General features: G+C 40.5%; 1 protein-coding gene across 12 annotated transcripts in view; it reads left to right on the forward strand.

Annotated features, from left to right (window-relative positions):
* Window positions 1-22,868, forward strand: part of LDB2 (LIM domain binding 2) — a 217,832-nt gene that overhangs the window by 154,954 nt on the left and 40,010 nt on the right. For all 12 annotated transcript variants that reach the window (XM_035568995.2, XM_035568998.2, XM_035568996.2 and 9 more), the window contains 3 exons: window positions 9,589-9,761; window positions 14,772-14,894; window positions 16,500-16,583. In XM_035568995.2, coding sequence (XP_035424888.1) covers window positions 9,589-9,761; window positions 14,772-14,894; window positions 16,500-16,583 — 380 coding nt within the window. The remainder of the gene's footprint in view (window positions 1-9,588; window positions 9,762-14,771; window positions 14,895-16,499; window positions 16,584-22,868) is intronic.

Raw genomic sequence — 22,868 nt, forward strand, 5'->3', positions numbered from 1 at the left:
TGTTCCTTTTGGTGTCCTGTCATTTGAATTTTATGTTTTTGCCTTTACTTCTTCAGATGACTTTTCTGGGTATCATTTTCTGTGTTGTGTTGGTCCTTTATGCTGGTACAGATTGCATTTGTTCATCTAAAATGCCTGTCCTGCACAATTTCCATCATTTTTACGGTCTTACATTTTGTCATTTTCTGCTTGAGTTTGGTTGTGGTTTGTTATGTTTTGACAGTGGTTTGTCATACAGCTGTGAATAACCTCTTTGGCTTGCCTTTAAAACTTTTTTCTTTGCAGTTGTTGAACAAAGTTAACTGAAATACTCTTTCTTCTAACAGAATGATCAGCACAGGCTGTATTCTGCAACCAGGCAAACCATTTGTTCTGGTTTTATTAGCATTCAAAGTGCAGATTTTTTATGCAAATATAAATATTTTCTTCACTGAAATATTGGTGTATAGGTCTTTGCTGGGGAATGATGATTTTGATTTATAAGATGTGGAAGTTTTCTAGTTAAAGCTACAACTTCCTCATCCACGGTATGTCTTTTGCCTGTGAAAAAAGAACATGGGTAACCCCCACCAACCATTTCCCCCCCAGCCTAAGAAATCTGCTTAAACTGTGGCTGCCATTAGAAATTCTGAATTTTTCCATGTGGGATGAGGGTATGGCTGCTCTGTGCTACTAGAAACGTAGCTCAGGTTTATACCTTAAACCTAGTTTAAGCAACAAACTATCTGAGCTCTGAGTTTTCATTTTATGATCAGTTAGTATAAAGGAGAACATTGTTGACTCCCTGAGTTATTAGAATCAATGGATACAGAGCAAAAGCTTAAAGCCTGAAGCTGGTGCGGGGCCGATACTCTGCTGTTCGTGCTGGAGTTTGAGGTGCTGGTTATGATCCACCAACATTTCACGGTCAGTCTGCTCAACAGACACTGGCTTTCTGTGTGTCCTGTCACCACTCTTGCAGTCAGCCTCGACACTCAAGCTGGAGACCCCAGTTTAAGGTGGCCATGAGCTGGCAACGGGGCCCTGTGGCAAAGAAGCCAACTGCCTCCAGGGCTGCATTAAGAATGGTACCAGCAGGCTGAGGGAGGTGATCCTTCCCAGTACTGAAGAGATGTGTCTGCAGTAGGATAGATAGCGAGCTCCTCGTGGGTGTACTGCAGTGAGTCCAGCTGAGGGCCATGACTGCACTCAGAGGCTTGGAGCATCTACCACACAAGGAGAGGCTGTGAGAGCTGGCGCTATGTAGCCTGGAGGAGAGAGATTTCATTGACGTGTATGAGTATATGATGGGGGCAAGTCAAGAAGAGTCAAGAGCCAGAATCTTCTCTGTGTCACCCGGTGAAACACCATTCTTACGTTGAATTATATCTCAACATAAGAAAAAGCATTTTCCTCAAGGGGTGATCAAACACTGGCGCAGGTTGCCCAGAGGGGGTGTGGAGGCTCCATCCTTGAAGATGTCCAAAACCCGACTGGACACAGTCCTGGGCAACCCCCTGTAGGTGACCCTGGTCCAAGTGGAGGGGTTAGACCAGATGGTCCCCAGAGATGCCCTTCAGGCACTGCCATGGGCTGTGGTCCTCTGAAAGGGATCTTGGGCTCCTCGTCATTTGCTCTCCATATCCCCTGGTCCCCCTAGTTTCTTACTGTGAGCCTGAAACTCTCTGCAGCTGAAGGTTCTGAATCTTACAGTATGCTGTTCTTTAAAGACTTTAGTAGGGTGCTAGTATAATAAGGAAAAGGTTGGGAGGAAATTTTATTATAATAGGTAAGCTGATTGAATTCCTTAATGAAAAACTAAGCTGGTGGAGTGTTGCTGTGTTGAGACATATAGAGCTTTTTATAGTTGTTTTCTGGCTATTTACACCAAAATGAATTATAGTAAAATATTGTCTCTCTTCAGAGAGATGGATTTAAGACTGAGTTGCAGATTATGTGTCTATGAGAATAAGGGTCATAAAGTGGGGAGAGTTAAGCTGAGGTCTCATTGGCATGAAGTTTCTGTTACCTGTTCTTGACTCAAGTGTGTTTTAGAGGATTGAAGTGCTAGTTACAGAGTTCTGAGAAAAGAAAATACACTGTCAACTGAATCAAAATTATACAGGCAAATCCTCACCAGGGTAGAATGTTGTTAGAAAATACTTATTGGAAGAAAAAGTAGAATCAAACCTAACACAATGCTTGAATTACACAGAATGGAAGAAACTGTAGAAGAAGAAATAGACGTACAATTTTATGTTTTACTATTTTTGGTTAAAACTTTTAACTGTAGGTGATACTATTGATGTAACAATAAATAAGATATCATGCAGATATCATGGATATCAGATATCATGCAGATATCATGGATCAGAAAACATCCTAACTTGGGGTTTGGGTGTGGAAAGGATTGAAGCCCCTCAGTCACGCCACTGACTCCATGTTACACATCCCTCTTTGCAGTTTTGTTAAAAAATTGAGAAAAAAAAGGTAAAATGGTCAGAAACCTTAGATTTCCCCAATTTCCACAGAGTGCTAAGTATATCAATAAAGATAAATACAAAATTGTATGAACGTGGGAGGAATGTTTTAACAGCTAATTTTACTTCTCAAAACCTTGTACTTTATTAGCAATGTGGAGGTAGTACTTGGAAACTGTCCTCCAAACATCATGGAGATTAAAAACTATAGCATCTGTAGGTTATACAGACATTTTCTGAATGTTTAAATGCAATGTAATGCATTTCTATTATTAGTAGTAGTATACTACTACTTATAGTGTAGTGTATTATTACTGCTACTGTTGTAACAAATTTTAAATGAGACATTTAATTTTTATTTAATACTTTATTTGTACAAATAGTTAGAATTTTCCTATAAGATAAATACAAGTTAATCATACATTGTAATGGTTATTCTATAACTAGTTTAAATGATGGGAGCCTAGTTTTACCCACTAGATAGGGAGTAAAAAAGGACAGGTCTGCGTGCCAAATTCTGTCTTGGATGCATGTGGGTGGTTTAATCAACATGGCCCACACATCTCCAAAACAGAATTTGGACTTTAATTAGACTGTCTTTTCACTGCCTTTCATGCCATACCATCAAATCTGACAGTAGCTTTTCCTGGGAATTGACAGAATCTTTTTGTTTGGGTTTGATTCCGCTCACCAGATAAGGTGTCAGAAACGTGGATGGGTGTTCACATGAGCAGCCTGCTCTGTTTGCAGAGTGCCCACAGCTGGAGCCCATTGTCTGCCCAGCTTCAGTCCTCTCCCTTGCCCTCCTGCCCAGCTTTAGCAGAGCTGCTGCACAGAGCCTGGAGAAGTTGAGGATCCCTCCTCCCTCTGCGTCCCAGCCAGGTGAACCCAGTCTGGGAGGGAACACACCTGATGTGGTATTTCACTGAGGGAAATGAAAAAAATCAGGCAAATAAAAGCAAAAGAATGACAGTAATGACATCACTGTGTATCTCCATCATGTTTTGCTCTCTATGCACTCATTTATTTTGGTTACGAAAGCATACATAAATGAATATGCCAGGCTCTGGTCCACACAGATGTCAATTAGCCATGCCCAGAGATGTCAATTAACAATTAACAGAAAGCTCAGGCTTTCTTCTGCTGTGCTCAGGGAGGTTCATTTGCTATCAATGAGAAGTCATCTCCAGACTTCCCTAGTCCCTCAATCTGGCTGAAGGAAAGTTGGTCTTAGCTTCTCCATGTCATTACTGAGATCCGACTGCGATAACCTCTCAAGCAAGAGACTTTCATGGTCTGCCTAGAGCTGTACAGGACAGCTCTACATGTTGGGTTGGGAGCCAAAAAAACCTGCAGTCCCACCCAGCGTTGTTCCTCAAGCCCATCTATAACACATTGATGAGATAATCAGCTGCAGTCTGCACCACAGCTTCCAGACAGGGCTGGTTTAAGCTACAGGCTGTGTATTTTTTTCATTCTGCTGCTGATCCTCCAGAACCTTTAAAGGCTTTTCATATTTTATGTTTTTACTTTTGTGTCTGCTTTATTACTTATTTTATATCATAGCTCTAAGTGAAGACATAGGACTTGACAGGATTCGGAGCTGCAAAAAAGAGTCTGGAAGCAATCAAAACAGTATTTTTATTTTAGTGATTAACACTTCTATTGTTTAACTTCTATACCAATTTGGCAGTTCTCTTACACGCTGTGTATGTGTTTGCTAAACCTGAGTCTCTGCTGCTGAGAGCTTCTACTGTAAAGGCAACCCTTGACAAGTTCAGTGAGCAAGGAGGGGGGTTGCCATCAAGCCCTGCTTCGGCAACAGAGGCCGTGAACCTTCGTTCTGCAGAGAGGGCACTGAGATTTTGACAGCCTATCTTTGGGACACAAAGGGAGGAAGTGTTCTTCTGTTCCTAGCCCACAAATAATACCCGTTTCCTGTGAGCTAGAAAAACACGTTTACTTTATATTTTATTTGAATCTTCCTGGGGCGGGGGCGGGGGGGGAGAAAAAAAAAAAACACAACACAAAAAGACAACAAAACAGTACCACCACCACCACATGGTGTGTGGTGGTACCACAATTATATTACAGAATATTTTTTTAACCGACTTTCCCCTCTGGTTGGTCTGAGGCTTGCAAACCCCCTGAAATTCATGGGCTACCATCATTCCTACCTAGAGATCTTTGGACTTTTTGGCTCGATTTGGGACAGATGGAAAAACAATTTTAAACGTATTCCTGGAGATTAAAGTATTTTACACTCAGGCAAACATTTTTAAAAGGGGATATAAATGAAAGGACAGTGTGAAAATAATGGCCGGTAGGATCAGCGTGACAGAGGTGCACCCCACTCGTTACCTTTGTGTGCTGAAGCCAAAAAGCAGGAGCATGACGTAAGTGTCTCCCTCCCTGAGAGGCAGGCCTGGGGCCGTTTAATATTTCAGATAGTTTCATTCTTTCCTTTAGAATTCCCCCCGGAATGATACTTCAGAAATGATATATGATGTAACTGGTGCTGAACTATAAAGCTTCTTGCCTGTGTTCATAGGTTGGATTAGTTGATTTCTGGACCGCTCATATCCAGGGGAGTGTCACACGTCCAGCCATCATATTTCAATTCTAAAATTGCATTTAGGTCTCTGATTCACTGGAAAGGTAAACAAAATCACAAGCCTACAGGCTGTTATACCAGCTAACAGGCTAAAGGTACGTCATTGCAGCAGGTGACATTATATTTTGTGCAAAGCAGTCACTTCAGACACACCTTTCTTACAGACACCGTCACATAAATAACTATTACCTGTTGCTAAATCCAGCTGCTCTTTGTCAGTTTGCTTTGCTGTCTGGGGATTTGCTAGCGCAAATGAAGCAAACGTTAAGGGGCAGTGCCTGCTTCTCTGGGGAAATAGTACATCCTCGCATCCTCAGCTAGAGATGAAGGATGCTGCTCAGGACAAAATGGTAATTTAAAGCAACATTCCAGTGATCTGAAATTAATGCCTGAATTCTGAGGGCGGGTGAATTTTCCTTCCAGTTTATAGTATATCCAGTTTCTCACAGTGCAGGGCATCGTGTTTCACACCATAAAGAGGACTTTTCTGGGTAATGTCACTGTGAGATCCTGCTAGTATTTTTATAGATGCAGGTAGGAACCTATGCCTGCTTTCCTAACCCTGAGTGTTGGGCACACAGTCTCAGCATCTGCAGTCACGGCCATTCTAATCTCTTCTTGCAGGCTGATGATATTGCATCTATTATTAATACTGTTTGATAAGCCCTATTAAAAGAACTTATTTCTAGTTACTTACAATTATGCCAAACTTAAACCAATAAAAGTGAAATTTTATAATTCTTTTTATTTTTGCTTGTGGATAGTTCTTATTTAAGCAAAAGAGGATTTCTTTCTCTGAAAAATGGAAAAACAAACGTTTTGTCCATGCTAAAAAAATCTTGCAATTTTTTTTTATTTTTTATTTTTTCATGCCCAAGAATCCATATGATGCTCTGGGGAGGGTTTTTCACCTTTGTGGTAGGGGGTTGCCTTTTGTCCTCTCCATGGAAGTCGGATTGAATTTAGCAAATGTATATATCTTTGGGGGAAAAACACCGTTCTAAAGTACTCCATGCAACATGGACTCCTGGACTTTTCCCCTGCAAATCCTGTTTCCAGAGCCTGCAGGGAAGGCTCAGCCAGTGCTGCACATGAGAGCAGGAAGCCCTTCCTTCCTTCTCCTGAGCCCCCAGCGGATGCACCGGGGTCCAGGTGGCCTGAGAAGGAAGCAACTTGACGGGGATGTAGAGGAGAGAAGAGGGAAGAGGAGGAAGGAAAAGAGGAGACTAAATCAGAGCAAGAAGTCTGATGACACTAAGGTGGGATAGGGGAGCGAAATAGTAACTGGGAGGTGAGAGGGAAAAAGTAAAAAAAAGTAAAAGTAGAAGTGGGATAGGAGACTAGGCTGGAAGGAGATCCTGTCACAGGGAACTCCATGAGGATGTAGGCAGAAAGCCTTGCTATAGGCAGGCAAGAATTCCCCTGAGAATCTGGAAGAAAAAGCTGCCTGGCAGCCAAACCCTGCGGCAGGTGTTCCCCTAGGCCCTGGCACCCAGGAAAGGCAGCTCCAAGCCTGCCCATCCTCAAGCCGCTGCTGCAGGCAGTCACTCTGGGAACAAAGGGCTGTGCAGTGGATCTGAGGTGTCCATGTGGTGCTCCTTTAGGGGGGAGTAAGACGTGTGTGGTGTGGCGGGAGCTCCTCTCTGAGCAGCCCTGGCGGGAGGGCCCGGGGAAGTGTCCGCAAGTATCAAGTTGTCCCATAGTCCTGCCTTCCCATTGCTCTGAGTCCTCCTAGGAAAGAGCCTTCAGCTGACTTTTCTGTCCTGCAGAAGATACACGGTGTTGCTACAAACCTATTGAAATGCACAGGAGCAGACACAGGAGGAGTGTGCACATCCACGGCTGGGGACATCCACCTCCTGCAGGATGGGAAGGAGAAAGGCCATCTGCTGCATTCGCCTTCCTACACCCAAGGAAGGAGGGTGTGCACACAGCAGAGCTGAGGGTGCTTGAGTGTTCACATGCAGAGTTATGTTTTGGAGGAGAAAAACAAAAACAAAAACAAAACAAAAAAAAAAAAAAAACAAGGAAAGCCTTTTGCACTTAAAATGCAGAAAGTTTGTAACCATCCTAGGTTTTATAAGAGCTTGTTCCAGAGCCCTTTGTTGTTCTTGGAAATGTATTCTCCTGCACAAATAAGCTTTGTTACCGCTGTAGAGAGTTTCATGTTTATACTAGAAAAGAAATGATCTTTTTAAGCCATTGAGTGCTTCAGGAAGAGAAACCAAGCCTTGAACCTGCTTCGGTCTTCCGTAGCAAGGCGACACGGTGAGCCGAGAACAGGTCTGCTTGTTAGTAGGGTTTCTATGAATGTTTCTCCTGGAGGTGAATATTAGCTGTAATTGTTTATGCTAGACATTCACATTTGCAATTTTCACTTTTACAGACAAGGTCTGCATGTGCATCTGCAGTTGAAAATCAGGTTCCATGGGGCATATCCTTGTGTGCACCTCCTCATCCTTTCAGTCCCCCGCTTTATTATTCACAGTAGCATATCCCTGTGGCAAGCACAGATAATGCTTACTGGGAAAAGTAATAAGAATAAGGTATTTAATGTATTTCTAGCCTTCTTTAATATGTTGTAGCTGCAGACACAAGGCAGAAAGCAGCACCGTATGACCGTGCTACTTTGGGAATGGTCTATAAACTGCAGTTAAAATAGTTTCAAGATATTTATGCAGTGCCTAAGTCACGTGAATAGAGGTTTATCACAATCAGTAGGAATGCTGGATTTTCATATCACACGTTCACTGCTTAGGATGATTAGCAGGAAATTTAATTTGCACTAATTAGCCTTAGGGGAGCAAGAAATTAACTTGATGGGTAAATTTCACATTTTACTATATGCCATACCAACATGGAAAAATTTGAGTTAAATCTGGAGATGAGTCGTACTCTGATACACTGGACTTCAGTTTCTCTAAATTAAGTTAAAAGACTGTAGAAAATTAATATATGCACGGTGAGTGGGTGGGATTTTTAGGAGCTTGAGTTGTAGAATAGTTGTTCAAAGTATTCATTGAATTGTCAGCCACATCCAGAGAGTGCAGTATATTTTTATACATAAAATGATGTTAATATCTAATATTACAGCAAAAGCTTTAACAAGTCCTAATTTTCTATATTTGTATATTTTCATTATATAATGTGCATTATGACTGCACAGGCGATATTCCACATTGTAATGCATAGAGCAGAAACAGTTTTCACAGAACTACTTCTGTGAAAACGCCATAGTTTTTAATTTACAACACCCACTTGCAAATACATTTTTAGGGTCAGGCGCCTTTGTTCGTATGCTGGCAAAATTCCTCTGAAAATAAGTTTTTTAGAAATTACTCTAAAAAGTGTATAGCAAATGAGAGAGGCATGAGTCACCGCATAGTCCTAGTGGGTAAATAAGAATTAGGAACTAATAAACTCTAATTTTGCCTGTTGATGGTGACTTTTCTGTCTCATTGTTCCAGAACACTCGGTTTAGATCTCTCGGTTTTTCCCTCTGTAGAATGAAGGTAATTTTTTATATCCACCACTCAGAATTACTGTAGACTGATTAATGCATGCAAAGCAGTGACTCATTTGGTATGGAAGTATCGGTATATTACAAACTAAAGTGTTCTGTCTTACAAGCTTGTGGTTGCATCCAAATTTATCTGTAAAAAAGGAGGTGGAAAACATCAGTTGCATATGAGATAATTGCCTTTGATGTCAGTGCTTCTGCTAGTCTGTGCATCTGAAATATATGCCGAAGCTCACTATTACTATTACTTACTTGCAGAATTCGGTACCTTGAGCCCATCCTCTTGGGTTTAAGCAGCAGATGTAAACTAGCTCAGGTGTCTGCTCAGACCTTCTAGCCTGTGACACAAATACTTTCAGTCTAAACAAAAATCTCAGATAGACTTGTGGGTAGTCATATATTGTAAAATGTACTGTATTGCGTTCTCGGCTCTTTCTTCAGTCTCCATGGCTCTGATTTCTCAGCAGTAGCCTTCCTATTCAATTGACAGTGTGTATGTGTGTGTGGCTATATATAAACAGACGTGCACGCACACACACACACACACACAAACATATTAAGTCCTCTCTATATGAATGTGCTTTGCTTTTTTGGGTGTACGAATGTGTTTCTGTAAATGCTCACCACTTGTATTTGTACATTTATGAGTAATATCCAACTTTCAGCCGTAATTGACACCATGTGGCTCGCTGTATTATAATTACTTTGGGACAAAAAACTTGCAGATGGTTTCAAGAGTGACTCCAACTCACCATCAGCGTAAAAAGATTAAATAAGATGAGCCCACTCCCTCTGAATAGAGTAAGTCGTTTTCATTGATTTCAATGGGAGCAGACGCAACTTCATTTCTACAGCAGACAGAAAACATGTATTATATTCCTTAAATGAAAGTTTGATTTCATTGCACTTAAAATTATTCATGTTCTGTTAGCAAATGGTTTGAGATTTTATAACCTAGAGCATTTGCTGAATTCTGCTTTGTATTTTCCTCACAGCAATTGGAAGGACCCTCATTCCTCGTTATTTTAGCACTGTCTTTGAAGGAGGTGTAACAGACCTGTATTACATTCTCAAGCACTCAAAAGAGTCATACCACAACTCATCCATCACAGTGGACTGTGATCAATGCACCATGGTCACTCAGCATGGAAAACCCATGTTTACCAAGGTAACAGGGAAGACTCAATAAAGCATGTTGTTGGTTTTTGTTTTCTTTCTTTTTCTTTTTCTTTTTTTTTTTCTTCAGTGTATATGAGAGTGAAAAATATTGGCTGTTGCATTTTTCTGGTAGACTGAGATTATTTCTAATACTGAAAACCCTTGAAGCCCTTTAATTACTGTTTTCTGTATTCATTACGTGACTGGAAAATTCTGTGGGCATCTTCTCCAATTCTCCCAGAAAGACTGCAAGAGAAACACAGAATGCCAGGTTTCCAGAACTACCAGATATACATGAATTAAATTCTGCCTGCCCAGCTCCTTTTCTCTTGGCTTGATTTTAAAGCAACAACGAGATTTTACATTGCTGATACCTACCATTTTGGATGGCATGCTTTACACTTGATACTTACCCAGTCCAAGAACTGTAAATCTCTAGGAAAATAGTGATTTAATACAGTAGGATGCTGGTCCAAAGGGCAGTGTAGTCAATGGAAGGACTCAATTGATTTAAGCATGCTCTGCATCAGCTAGTTAGTATATATTCAATATTTGTAACTGGTAGTGAATTATCTTCATGCATTGGCCACTTCAATCCTATAATTAAACTGAGTGCCATATATTTATGAAAACAGTACCAAAAAGGTAGAAAATGCAAATCAAGACCAAAAAAAAAAACCTAAAAAACTAAAAAATCAGTAAAGTGGTTTTGAAAATAGAAAGGTATACTTCCATAATTTAACAGAAATTGTTTATTTTATATTGTGTACCTGTTCATCCCTATGAGTGTCAACCTTTGCATGAAGAAAAGCACAGAAGGAGGAGGTGCATCAGGAGGAGATAACCCATCCATGTTGCCCTCGGCATGCAGGAGTGGGAACGTTTCAGAGTCTAACAAGACACTATTGACCAGGGCCTGCATGGCATATGTAGTTTTAGCATGTATGTGAGTCCTTTGTAGTGGCTTCCCTGACATTTCTGTGCCTCTTGGTGTGGGGCTGAAAGAAGAGGGAGAGGAAGTCGCTCGTGTGCAGAGCGCTGGTGAGCTGGGAGGTGTGCATTTTATGGCGTATTTGTTCCAGCTGTTCCACTCCAGCCCCCTGTGACTTGCACAGACAGTCACAAACACAGAGAGAGCAATGAGAAGAGACCAGATATTCCTAGGTGGCACCTCTTTGTCACCTCGCTGCTCACGAAGTTGTCTGTGGCTGCCATGGGTAGAGAATGTGGAGGGGGTGTACGGTAGTTGCTTCTTTGCAGAGCTCCCCAAAAGGATTTCTCCATCATTTCCTAAGCTTTGTGTTAGAGCTAACACAATATCAAATAAGACAGAATAGCAGCAGGAATCAGGCTGGGTACAGCCTGGGGAAGGGGAGCCTGGTCATGTCCCGAAGTGCTGGTCCTACAGGGAGCAGTGAGGCTCCCCTGGGCACCACGGCCCCGGCAGCACCCCTGGGCATCCCTTGGAGGGCTCTACTGGGGATGCTGATATAACCTCTGCATCCCACTAGAGAAGTTCACACAGGGGGCTCTCATTTGGATTCTGGGAGGAAAATTCGTTTTTTTTTAATGGCCATATGTTAAAACATGACTGGGTAAGTAAGAGAAAATTTGAAATAAAAGGCAGTAGTTGGCAGAATAAGGGAGAGAAAAAAAAATCACTCTCAGAAATAAGTTACAGCTGAGTATTGTCTCAGCTGTGCATGTTTAACTTCTAGCAGAGACAGCGAGGACACAGATCTTGCACGCAAAGGTAGGTGCTTAACTCCCACAGCATTGCTGGTAGAAGCAGACCTCCCATAACAAGCAGCACTCAAGTTGAATACATAGCTCCTCATATCATATCTGAATTTGACCCAGTCACGGTGTTTTATTAATGCAAAAATGCAAACCAGCCATTCTTGTTAATAGCTGTCTCAATTTCACAAACAACTTGTAAGCTACAAATTCACTAACTTCTAATGTAATGGGCTAAAATAGTTCTCATCACGTGTTGAAGCAGAAATCCACAGCTGCATTTTATTCATTTCGACATTTTCCCAGTTAGAGCAACTCACTGCTTACTGCAGCATTGGATGAATATATAAAATGGCATTTCCAATTTTTTTCAAACAAATATGGCTGGAACATGCCTACCAGTGAGAATATGAACAGTTCAGCTTGTCTTTAGAGGGTGGCTGCTCCACGTAAAGTGAGGCACACATTTAAAAATTGATTTTATTATGAAATAAATAAATACTATAAAAAAATACAATTCAATGGCATGAATTAAAGTGGAGAAAAAGAGACCAAAGCTGTAACTACTGTGTTCATTTACCTGGTAGATGTTTTTTTTCTTTTTTTTTCCAGGTAAAGGAAAGCATTAGGGGTGTTTCTAATGCTCTGTTTACCAACACTCCAATGTTGTGTGTAACCAAATAGTTTTTCTGCAGTTTGTGATTTTTATATTTCCTGATAGACTCACAAAGGCGAGCTTTACCTTCACCGCAGGAGCAAGGAGCACTCACTGGTAGGACAAGTCTTCTCCTGTGACCACCAGTGGGTCCATTGGCTTGATTTATAAGCATGGCACTTAAAAACTCACGGTGATTTTGCTCCTTACTAGCAATCTTAGGCATTTCCCAGATTCGTTTAAGCGTTAGATTTCTTTCCAAGCAAAGAGTCAGGGTTGAGAAATGGTTATTAACAAAAGGGGGAAGAGTTTTAGGTGCATTGTACCAGGACAGCAAGAATCTGAGCAATAAGGAACAGGACTTAAGTTATTTCTCATCGGTGCAAGCAGCTGAATTTCCTACAATTAATAAGTGCAGTGAAGGGGTTAAAAAGCTATTGGTTAGTTTGAGAAATGTTCTTTTTTAGTTTTTTCCTGGCCTAGTCTAGAGCAACCACGTGATATACTGAATGCCTGCCAGCCTCTTTCTTGTTGATCCTCCGGAGACCATCTGTGCTGGGGGCATTGATTAGAGTGTGTCTGCTGGGATTACATCTTTTCTGTTGCCATGCCAACTAATCAGCTGATTTTGGTTACCACAGAAACAAAATGTCAGAGCTCACAGTACGGTAACATGAATTCAGCACAACAGAAAATGTTTTCTTAATTGGAGACCCTTTTGATTTTTGGGATTCTATGTAAAAGGCAGCATTAAAAAAAAAAAAAAAAGAAAGAAAAAAAAAAGAGGTCCATTTAGAATAAGAACTGCACCAATTTTGTTGATTAAAAGCAATGCGTAAAAATCTGCTCTACATAAGGAAATTAAATTCCTTTATAAGATGTATAAATTTTTACCACTGTGATATGAGGTATGTGTTTCAGTTTTTCTATTAAAATTTGTTAATGCCATTGCATAAAAGAGATCTGTTAAGAGCTGCGGGCTTCTGAGCGTAACAGAAGAAACATTTGAGAAGCCACAGGTATTATTAACAAAAATTTTCAACCTGAAGTATTTTCATATTAAATGGTCAATAATCAGGAACTTTGGCCTCAGCACAGTAACATTAATACAATCAAATGTTTTTCTTCTTGTATGAATTCTTCTGTGCATACATGTGTATCCCTGTGTAATTTCATATCATAGTGCAAGTGATGTGAAAATCAAAATCAGGGTCAAATGACAAAATAAGTCACATTAAGAATTTCAAGGCATCACTGAGGTATGCTGAAAGGGACAGAGAAGAACCTGTTGCAAGATTCTTCTTCATAGCTCTACAGTAATTTGTCTGTATAGTTTGCCTGTTAAAATTACCTATGTGTTTTTGGAGAAACAACCATGAGGAAAAATCATGATGATGTTAAGTGAACTGTTAACCAGAAAAGCCACACATTGCTGAAGTGGGAACTAGTCAAATCTGAGCTGGGGCTTGTAAAAAGTCTCAGCAGGCTCAACCAAATCTACGATGGCTAATTGTTCAATCAAATATTGGTTGTATTAAAATTGAAGTTGGAAGAACCATTTATTTTAAAAGCTATTACACCCTATGTCCACAATATCTCTATACCCTGCACTTGCAAGTTTACTTTGAACAAACTTTAAATTGAAGCATCCAATTAAAAAATAAAAAAATAAAGAAAAAAAAAACAGCTACAGATAGCTAAATTTTGGATCAGGCAGCATTTATATATTCCAGGGTACCCCTAGTCAGGCATGTATTTTGCACACACTTTTAAAGATGGCCACAGCCATAGCATTTTTTTTCAAATTGAAGTTGTGGACAGTTGCACCAGTAATTTATTTTGTTGATCATTTCCAGGTAGTACCCCCTTGCTGCCTCCTACACTTTTTCTCCTTCCTTAGACAAGCCCCCTCTCAACACTGGATGAGCCACTGTCCATGGATGCAGCTCCACTGTGCATGACTGCATCCTCTGGTTGTTCGTTGCTACCCCATCCCTGTCTAGCTTTCTTTGTAAGGGTGGTATTAATAAAAGTAGATAAGAAATGGAAGAAAAAAAAGGGGGGGGGGGGTAAAAAACCCGGAAAAGACAAAAATACTTGGAAAAGTTAAAAAAAAAAAGGAAAAAATAAGAGAAAAAAACATCAGGAAACACCACAGCCATTCAAGGCACTCAACTAGAGAGGAAAGGAAGGTTTATGTGCCAGTCACTGTGAGGCAAGATCAGTGTAAGAAAAGTTGGGAATGGTGGGGTCAGCAACTTGACATTGAGTGTGCACAGTTGGACCACGGTCACCTCCGCGGTGAGGTTGAGTCATTAATTAGCAGTCATGAACCGAGAGGGAAAGAGAATTGACGCAATAAATAAGATTTAGTGAGCACAATACTCTATGTTTGTAAGATGCTATAAAATCTATAGTATTACAAGTTACTGTCTCTGCAGTAAGGCCAATGAAGTCATTTTCCAACATTCGTTTTTTCTCCCCAGAAGAAAGAAAAACAATTAGTCCAGCAGAGATGAACTGCTGATGATACTGCTCTGATATTTTTGAATGTTATTTGTTCAATGATACAATACCATTGAAAACAAAATTCCTGGGAATTTATTTCATGCATTTTATGTATTCTAGGTATGCACTGAAGGACGTCTTATCTTGGAGTTTACTTTTGATGATCTTATGAGAATAAAAACATGGCACTTTACTATTAGACAGTACAGAGAATTAGTCCCACGCAGCATTCTAGCCATGCATGTAAGTAATCCTTTTTTCATTTGACCTAATGCAAAGAGCTGAGATTAGGTTTATGAAGAACTCCAGCAAATTTCACACTCAAGGCAATTAACTGTAAATATTTTGTTTTGCCTGCAACTACGTACATTTACAAGTTCTTTCATCACTCCCTCCTTTCTCAACACTATATTGTTGCCACTGTTGCTGTGTTTTCATTTTGGTTTAGCACAGTTTTCCTTTTAGCCCCATTTGGTGGTCTGTACGGTTTGGGCCCAAAATCTGTTATTATTGATATTAACTGCACTAACATCAGTGAATTTTCATCACTGTAGATACAAATTATGTTTAGTCTTTAAATGAAGCTAACTAATTTTGCTTTTGCAAGCAACAGAAAATAAATAAATACCATACATTTACTCAGAATCCTTCAGAATCATAATCCAGGTCTTCTTTTTTCATATTTCAAGGATGTTTTCTTTTGTAATTGGATGAAAACACACACAATGGAACATTAAAATGTTAAATATTCTATAGGTCGAAGTCAAAATATTGTAAGGTAAATCACTGGGGAGAAACAAAGGACAGAGTATTATTGCTACTTTCAGTGCTGCGTTATAGAAGCATTCAGATTGGTAGCGCTCCATATCCAAAATTAATTGCAGGGCTATGGATTTATAGAGGGTAAAAATACAGCCCCAAAAGCCCTTATTTTGACATCAAGTTACTTAGATAGCCAAAGATAAAGATATATTTTCAAAGATGAGTTTTAAATAACATAAGTGGCTCAGACTTTTTTTGAAAACGCTGTTACAGACTTGAAGAACATACACTTGAAAATTTTCCCCTACATTTCTATCTTTTTTTTTTTTTTTTTTTAAAGAGGGCTGATCTTGTGAACTCTTCAGTACTATCCCATTAAATGAGGATAGCTGTAAGCAATGTTTTATATTTAGGGGAGTTGGAATTCAAAGAGACTAAGGGACTAGAGCCGGGTTAGCCAGTGACCAGCAGGTATTAATTTTAGTAATGAGATTGATCTCATTTTAAAGAGGAGGCTGGTCTCACAGGTAAAACTCCCGACTAGGGTCAGAGAAGGATTGTACTCATGTTTTTCCTGTTTCATCTGAGGAAAAATAACCTTGACCAGAAGGGTTCTTCAGCCTGTCCTTAATGCCCCTCATGTGATTAGATCTGCTGAAGGTGCCTTGATGAGTTCTCTCTGCTTCAGTTTCTCATCCACAAAAAGAAAGCAATGGCTTCTTTACTCCTGCCTTTATCTGCTTAGTCTCTTGGTCTTCCAGTCAGCACATGGAAGGCTTGGTCTACTGTGATCCTTCAGGAACTTCTTTAGTGGGGCTCTGCTTATTTGCACCCCATGCATGACCCGACTTCCTAGGGCTATTTCTTGAATGGGCAGGGATATTGGAAAACAGTCTTTCTGCTCCCATTTTGTAAGGTTTTGCTTTTTCCTGTACAAACAGAACACTGTAGCTTATGACATAAATTTAGCATCAATAGGAATGGCATATTGCTTCAGAGAACCATCCCCACATTTCACCAAGCACATAAAGAAAAAGCAAATAGATGAAAAGCAAAGTGAAAATTCTCTTTCCCTCTGTTGTTTAGGCACAAGACCCTCAGGTGCTGGAGCAGCTGTCCAAAAACATCACTCGAATGGGTCTGACAAACTTCACCCTCAACTACCTCAGGGTAAGCATACCATAGCTAACGATTATTGCAAGCATTTTTTAAAAGTCACTGTTAGGTTTGAGTTAAGGTAACGAGAGCAGAGCCTGTGTCAGTCAGGTAAGAAATGGACCTAACTCTTAATGGGGAAGTAGGAGAAACACAGAGACTGCAATAAAGATGTAGCTGCTATTAATGCAGCATTACAAAGGGGAAGAATTTTGTTAGGGAGTTGAAGCAATGTGTGCATAGCTCCCTGTTTTTGATGATCTTTCTTCTCAGTTTTGAATAATGGGTTTATTTTTTTTTGCAAGCAAGAAGTTCCCCACCATTTTTCCTCTCTGTTTCACTGTTCCTGAGAAAATGGCAGCTCATTCTTACTAAGAACTGCCAGTCTCCTCCACCTCTTCGACCTCCCCACCCCCACTGGCAGAGGCAGGGCTGAGCAAAATCTCAGCCCTGTTTGCAGCAGTTCCTCAAAGCAGTCCTCACTTCTCTTGCTTCTGGGAGCCTGAGCTCCCTCCTCAGTCTTGCATTGAATTGAGTGTGTTTTTTTATGATTAAATAATGCGTTTGTTCCCATTGCTTTTTGACCCTTAAAGTGCATTCAAAGTTTGGAAGTTTATTTTTATTTTTGAGAGTATTCCCTGGTGTGGGCTTACAATGCATACACTGAAATACGGGTTTGTAGAGTTCATATTTCAAGGTTAAAATTCAGATTTTTCTTATTCCTAGACATAATAGATAAAATGGGGCAAATTGCTCAATGATACACCAAGCTAAATTTTCCAAGAATATCTGATTTTATTCCTTCTAATTGCGTGAGTTTCAAGATGACAACAACACTCTAGAAAATGAAATTTTTTTCAGCCTAAGGTGGGGTTGTACCTGACAGTCTTTATTTTAGCTGCACTTCTTTCAGGGCTGTGATCCTTGTAACAGCTTCCCTAAGGATGGAGTCCTACCCCCAGACTGTTTTGGACTCCAGTGGGGCACACTGTGTAGGACGGAGACATGTGGTGAGATCTCTCTCACTGCATGTCTACAGCTTAGAGACAGCCTGTAGCTGTCCTTCCTCTTCCAACAAGATAAGCCACTGTTGATAGTTGCTTATGTTGTGTTGGCGTTAAAGACACCATTCAAATCAGCTGCGTTATGCAGAGCGGGTCTGCTGTACTGTAACTGAAGGAAGAATTTGGCATGAAACCTTGGAGGAAGAAGACATTATGTTAGAATTTCCCATGTATAAATTCAGGAACAGTATGTCTACGTTGTGTGTATTGTATTCTTACAATTAGCTTAGCCCCTGGCCGGGTTTTGGGCGAGCATTGTGCTTCGGTAATGTCGATGCACCCACACCGCTGTCGTCTCACAGCTCGGCGTCCTGGAGCACATTCTCCAGAAATTCCCTCTGGGGTTTCCTCATAAGTCACAACACGTTTTGCATTATGCCAAACTGGGCAGCAAGCAGCTGTCTTTGGTAGACTATTTCCACGTTTTCGTTCCGAGTTTTCCTATCTCACAAGGCATTGCCCGGCTTTTGAGGTCTTTGATTCCGTTAGCACGGCCAGACACACTGGTGATCGCTCGGGACGGCCCACACTGGCCATAATGCTCGGCACACAGCCTCCACAGGGCTCAGAGGTTGAATTTGTGGCATTATCCCTATCGCTGATCCCTTCCGGGTCCTTTGTGGCATGTTCTGTAATTGCTGAATGTGACAATGCAAATGAGAAAGGCAGGGGCCCCGCTAGGACGCAGCTGGCACCGTGCACCCGTGCTGCTCCCCCTCAGCATCAAAAAAGGAGGAAAGGAAGAAAGGGGGGGAAGACAAAAAAATAAAATAAAAATCCTCAGGAAAAGAAAACTGGGATCAAGATAAGCACTAGGGAGATGAGCACTGAAGTGGAAGGGGATGAAAAAAAGAAGTCTTACTTTTTTTCTTCATCCAGACTAGTTTGGTTAGCTTAACAGACATTAGGTCTCTGGGTGCAAAGCTTCCTCTGGCTCCTGCTGTGGTGATTCCAAAAGGAAATCTTTTTTTTTTTTTTTCTTCTTCTTTTTTTTCAATCCAATCTTTGTGTCTCTCCTTCTTGCAGTGAGGAATTGATCATTCTGCTTTTTTTTTTTTCTTCAGATGTTCACTTCATCATGGGAGCTCGTATTAGATGATATGTTTCCATTTGGTTTACTTCTTTCCCAATTACTTTGTTCTGTTAATTTTAATATGAAAATCCTTTTTGAACTCAGAACTGCAAAACCATGCAGTAAAAAAAAAAAAAACACAAACAAACAAAAAACAAAAGAAAAAACAGTAAATGCACTGAGGTTTAAGGTGTTTTCTTCTTTATTTAAACCAGCATTTATTATTATTTTATCCAGTCTTCCCAGTATTTAATAATTAGCACTGTTACATGTGTTTGAATAAGGATTTCAAACTAAGCATAAAAATGATTTTCACTTTTTTTCTGCTGCACACAGCAAAGGCTTGTGATACTCATAAGCAAAAACTTCACTGATGGGCAGAATTAATCATTTTTATTCTCCAACGTGCACACAGCAGCAAGCCATGCTGCAGTCTGTTTAAAGGCAGAATTTAAACCTGGATTTCAGATGGTTGTGATATAAAGGTATAGCCTGTATTTTTTACACTCTAGACATCACAGAATGCTAAATCATTGCTATTTGGGATAATTGCAGTTGCTGGCATGTAAACCTCCATTCCAGAGTGCCACATGCCTGTAGAGCCATAGCTTTGGATGTGTGCCATGCTTTTTCTTCATTCACTCTGAACAAGGCTGTCCAGCATAGAAGAACATTGATTTTTTAAATCATATTTAATACAAATTTAAAGTATATTTTTTGGAAGATATTCCAGAACCTGGAAATGAATCGTTTTGTCCTGTGTCATTTGCCAAATGATTTTTCTCTGTTTTCTCTGGCTCTGTGTAAAACCATAGGCTTCCTTTCCTTCCAGTTACTAGTTTGTTTTGTTCCAGCATAATTGATTACCTCATCAATGGGGTCAGCAGACTTTGCTGTAGCTGCTGAATAGGAGTTGAACAGGCTGTCTCAGAAATAATGAGCAAAACCTTGTAGGTTTTAAATTAATATCAAGCTTTTTAAAATGTAATTTCTCATCAAGTCATCAAGTAGTGGATATTACAAAGTATCAGATAATAAGGCCAAGACCTATATCCTAGTCTTAGTCTGGACAGCTCCAGGAACAAACAGGGATCCTGTACAGAGTTTGAGAATGGAGGTAGCACTCAGAAGAACAGTTTCCACCAAGCTACAATAATTTAGTCCCCACACATTACCTTCTTTTTTTTTTCTATGTAGTTTTCTAGTTGCTCTGCTATTTTATTTAGATCTTAGTGTGTAACAGATTTGAATGTATTCTAAACAGCAGCTGTATACCAGCAGCACTACTCACAGCTTGACGCTCAAATGTTTTGTGCTGCCATCTATAAAATGATTTACTCTCTCAAAATTTCTCGCATGGTAAAAATGCCAGCCCCTACTGCCAATTAGGCAGAACTACCTGGCCTGAGCTTTGAAATATAGCTGTACCTTGCCCAGCAGGTTTCCAAATGTTTGCCTCTCCTTTCTTGTACTGGGTGGGTTGGGATGATTTCTTAGAGCTCTTCTGAGGGCAGCGATAGCATCCTCCCCATGCCATGGGTCTGCTCTTGCAGCATGTTTGAGTTGGTGGAGCCGAGCCTGCATCTGCCCTTTGCAAAGTGTGTGCTGGTGTGGCAGAGCCTCCCGCCTGTGTCTGGAGAGACATCGAGGCAGGGCGATGCACAGTCCCATTTCCCCTTACATCCTGTATGGCATTAACCAAGGCTTATCTGAGCTACAAATTATCCAATTTGTTTTCTCTATAAACCAATAATGAAGTGTTACTATTGCAACAGAGGACAATATTTTCTGAATTCCCCCTTTCACTAATTTAGTTTCTCACTAGACACTCAGATTTCTTCTGCTAGGAGTATAACATGAATTATTTAATGGGACACAATTTTCTAAAGGCAATACTTACAATGCAATCAATCCATTTGTATGTATACCCGTTGTGCATGCAAAATTTTCTTTTCAGTATGCAAAATAGACACACATGCAACAGCTTTAATGTGCAGGGAAATCTGCTTTTCTAAATATGGTTTCATGCATGGAAAGGATATAAACTCCAATCATTTGGGTGCTAGTTTCCTCCTGATATGTGACAGTTCGTGGCAGCTATCTGGTCAATATTTTACAGCAGTTTGTGTGTCTTGAGTGAAGAAGGAGAAAGGTTACATGCAAGCATTGTTAAGGATGCAAAGTCAGGTGCTCAGGGTAAAGAAATGCAGTATTTATAGTCGTCCATGCAACATTAATCCCTTTCCCTTGATGAGTAATGTTATGTTATCATCTTTTAACTACAGCGTTGCGTGTTGTGGTTTCCCCAGAGCCCCTGACTCAGGCCAAGCGCTGCGGTGCTGCTCATTTCCTCATAGGCTTTTCTGCAGCATCATTGTAGTACCTCATCTGCAGATGTTAGTGGCTGTGTAGCACCCACCAGGTGACGAGCATTGTTATGTGGCACTGAGCACTCCACGTGTGGCATGGAGCAGTCGGAGGAGGCAGCTAACTGGAGGTGGCCATTCAGAGGAAGCAAGGGTCTGATTTTGCAGGGCTCTTGGAGTAATAAAACTATTGGCAGTTGGGAGCAGTCTGTTGTCTCAGGCTAGTTTTATAGCTGAAAAAGGAACAGACAAGTGTTTCAGCCTGTACTGGTGCAAATGCTTTTTCCATGCCTACATACCACAGCAGAGCCCAGCAGGGGCAGTTTGTTAAAGTAGCATTCGGTTGCTCTAAAATCTACGCTTATCCTTTCTCATTCTGCAGTTCCCTTCTTCGTTCTTCTGCCACATTTCAGTGTCCAGTGTCTTTGGCAGATAAGCATGAAGTTCTGCACACAGCAACTTCATTGACTTCGTTCTGTGCACGGAGTGTGGAGCTTTAGGGAAGCAGTGTGTGATCATGTAGCGAGATGCTGTACCCTAATGGGTACGAGTAAGAAGTTCTATTAAGGTTTCACGAGCTCTCAAAGGACGTGTTTTGGATCATTTAATCATTCCAGGGATTTTTCTGTGAAAGCTGTCAATTTTAAAGAATCCTCAGAACTCTTGACACTGAAAGCAGACACAACATTCTGTAGACTTGATTCCTATAAATGGTAAAATTTTTCAACCTAAAACAATTCAGCTTGGGGCAACTCTCCCCAGGAAAACGCAATCAAAGTCAGAGGGTTCTCACAGAAGGATTCAGATGACTCTTAACTGGCTATCCATTATCTATCTGCGCCAACTATAATTAGCAGATTCTGCCAAGGTTCTCTGGTAATGTAATTTCTTGCATTTATTTCAGTAATGATCACAGTGGTTTCTTTTCCTCACTTCCATGCATCTGATGCTTTATAGACAATGTTATATGTCACTTTCAGAATAATAAATGAGAAGAATGTGTTCTTTGCAACAGCTCATACAGTCAAATGTTAGCTTTTCATTTTTTATAATAAAGACACAACATCACAGAATATTTATAGCAAAAATTCCACCATAAGCAGAAGAGATCAGAGAAAACAATACGGCTTTTTTTTTTTCGAAAAGAAGCAACCAGGATGGAGTGAGTGGGGAAAGGGAGCAAGGATGGGAGAGATGCAGGAAGTGGGACAGGTAGAGAATGAGGCACCAGTGCAGAAATGGTCTGAAAAGATGGAATCTGAAGCAGCAGAGATAGGGGACGGGTTGGAAAAGTGACATTCATGTTGGTAACAATAATGGTATTGTGCTTTTTGTCCATTGATCTTGAAGCATTTTATTGAAACAAATGAAGTGTGCTGTGGATGGGAAGGTTCAGATGGCAATTTTAAACTGGACTTTGGACCAGAGGACAGTGAGCCTGTGCAGTAGTGACAGTTCTGCTTCCTATGGCTCAGAAACAGATTTTAGTCTCTGTGGTTAGCAGAAGTTGTGGATGTCAGTAAAAAATGGGGAATGAGAGCTGAGCATAAGAGATTAGAGAAGAAATCAGGATTTTAGCAGGAATGGTAAATTTTACACACATTCTGGAGATGGTAATGGCCATTCTTCACACAAAGGGCACTGATGGGCTCATGCGTTTCAGTTAAGGAGAAAGATGTATTGTGTATGAACACAAGTCAGCTACTGTGCCCACTGGACATACAGACTTTATGACCTTTGAAATAAAATTAAGGTCTGGACTAATGAGAATGGAAAGATGAAAATCAGCGGTGTGAGT

The sequence above is a fragment of the Cygnus atratus genome, chromosome 4 (genome assembly GCF_013377495.2).
Source record: "Cygnus atratus isolate AKBS03 ecotype Queensland, Australia chromosome 4, CAtr_DNAZoo_HiC_assembly, whole genome shotgun sequence".
Lineage (NCBI taxonomy): Eukaryota > Metazoa > Chordata > Aves > Anseriformes > Anatidae > Cygnus > Cygnus atratus.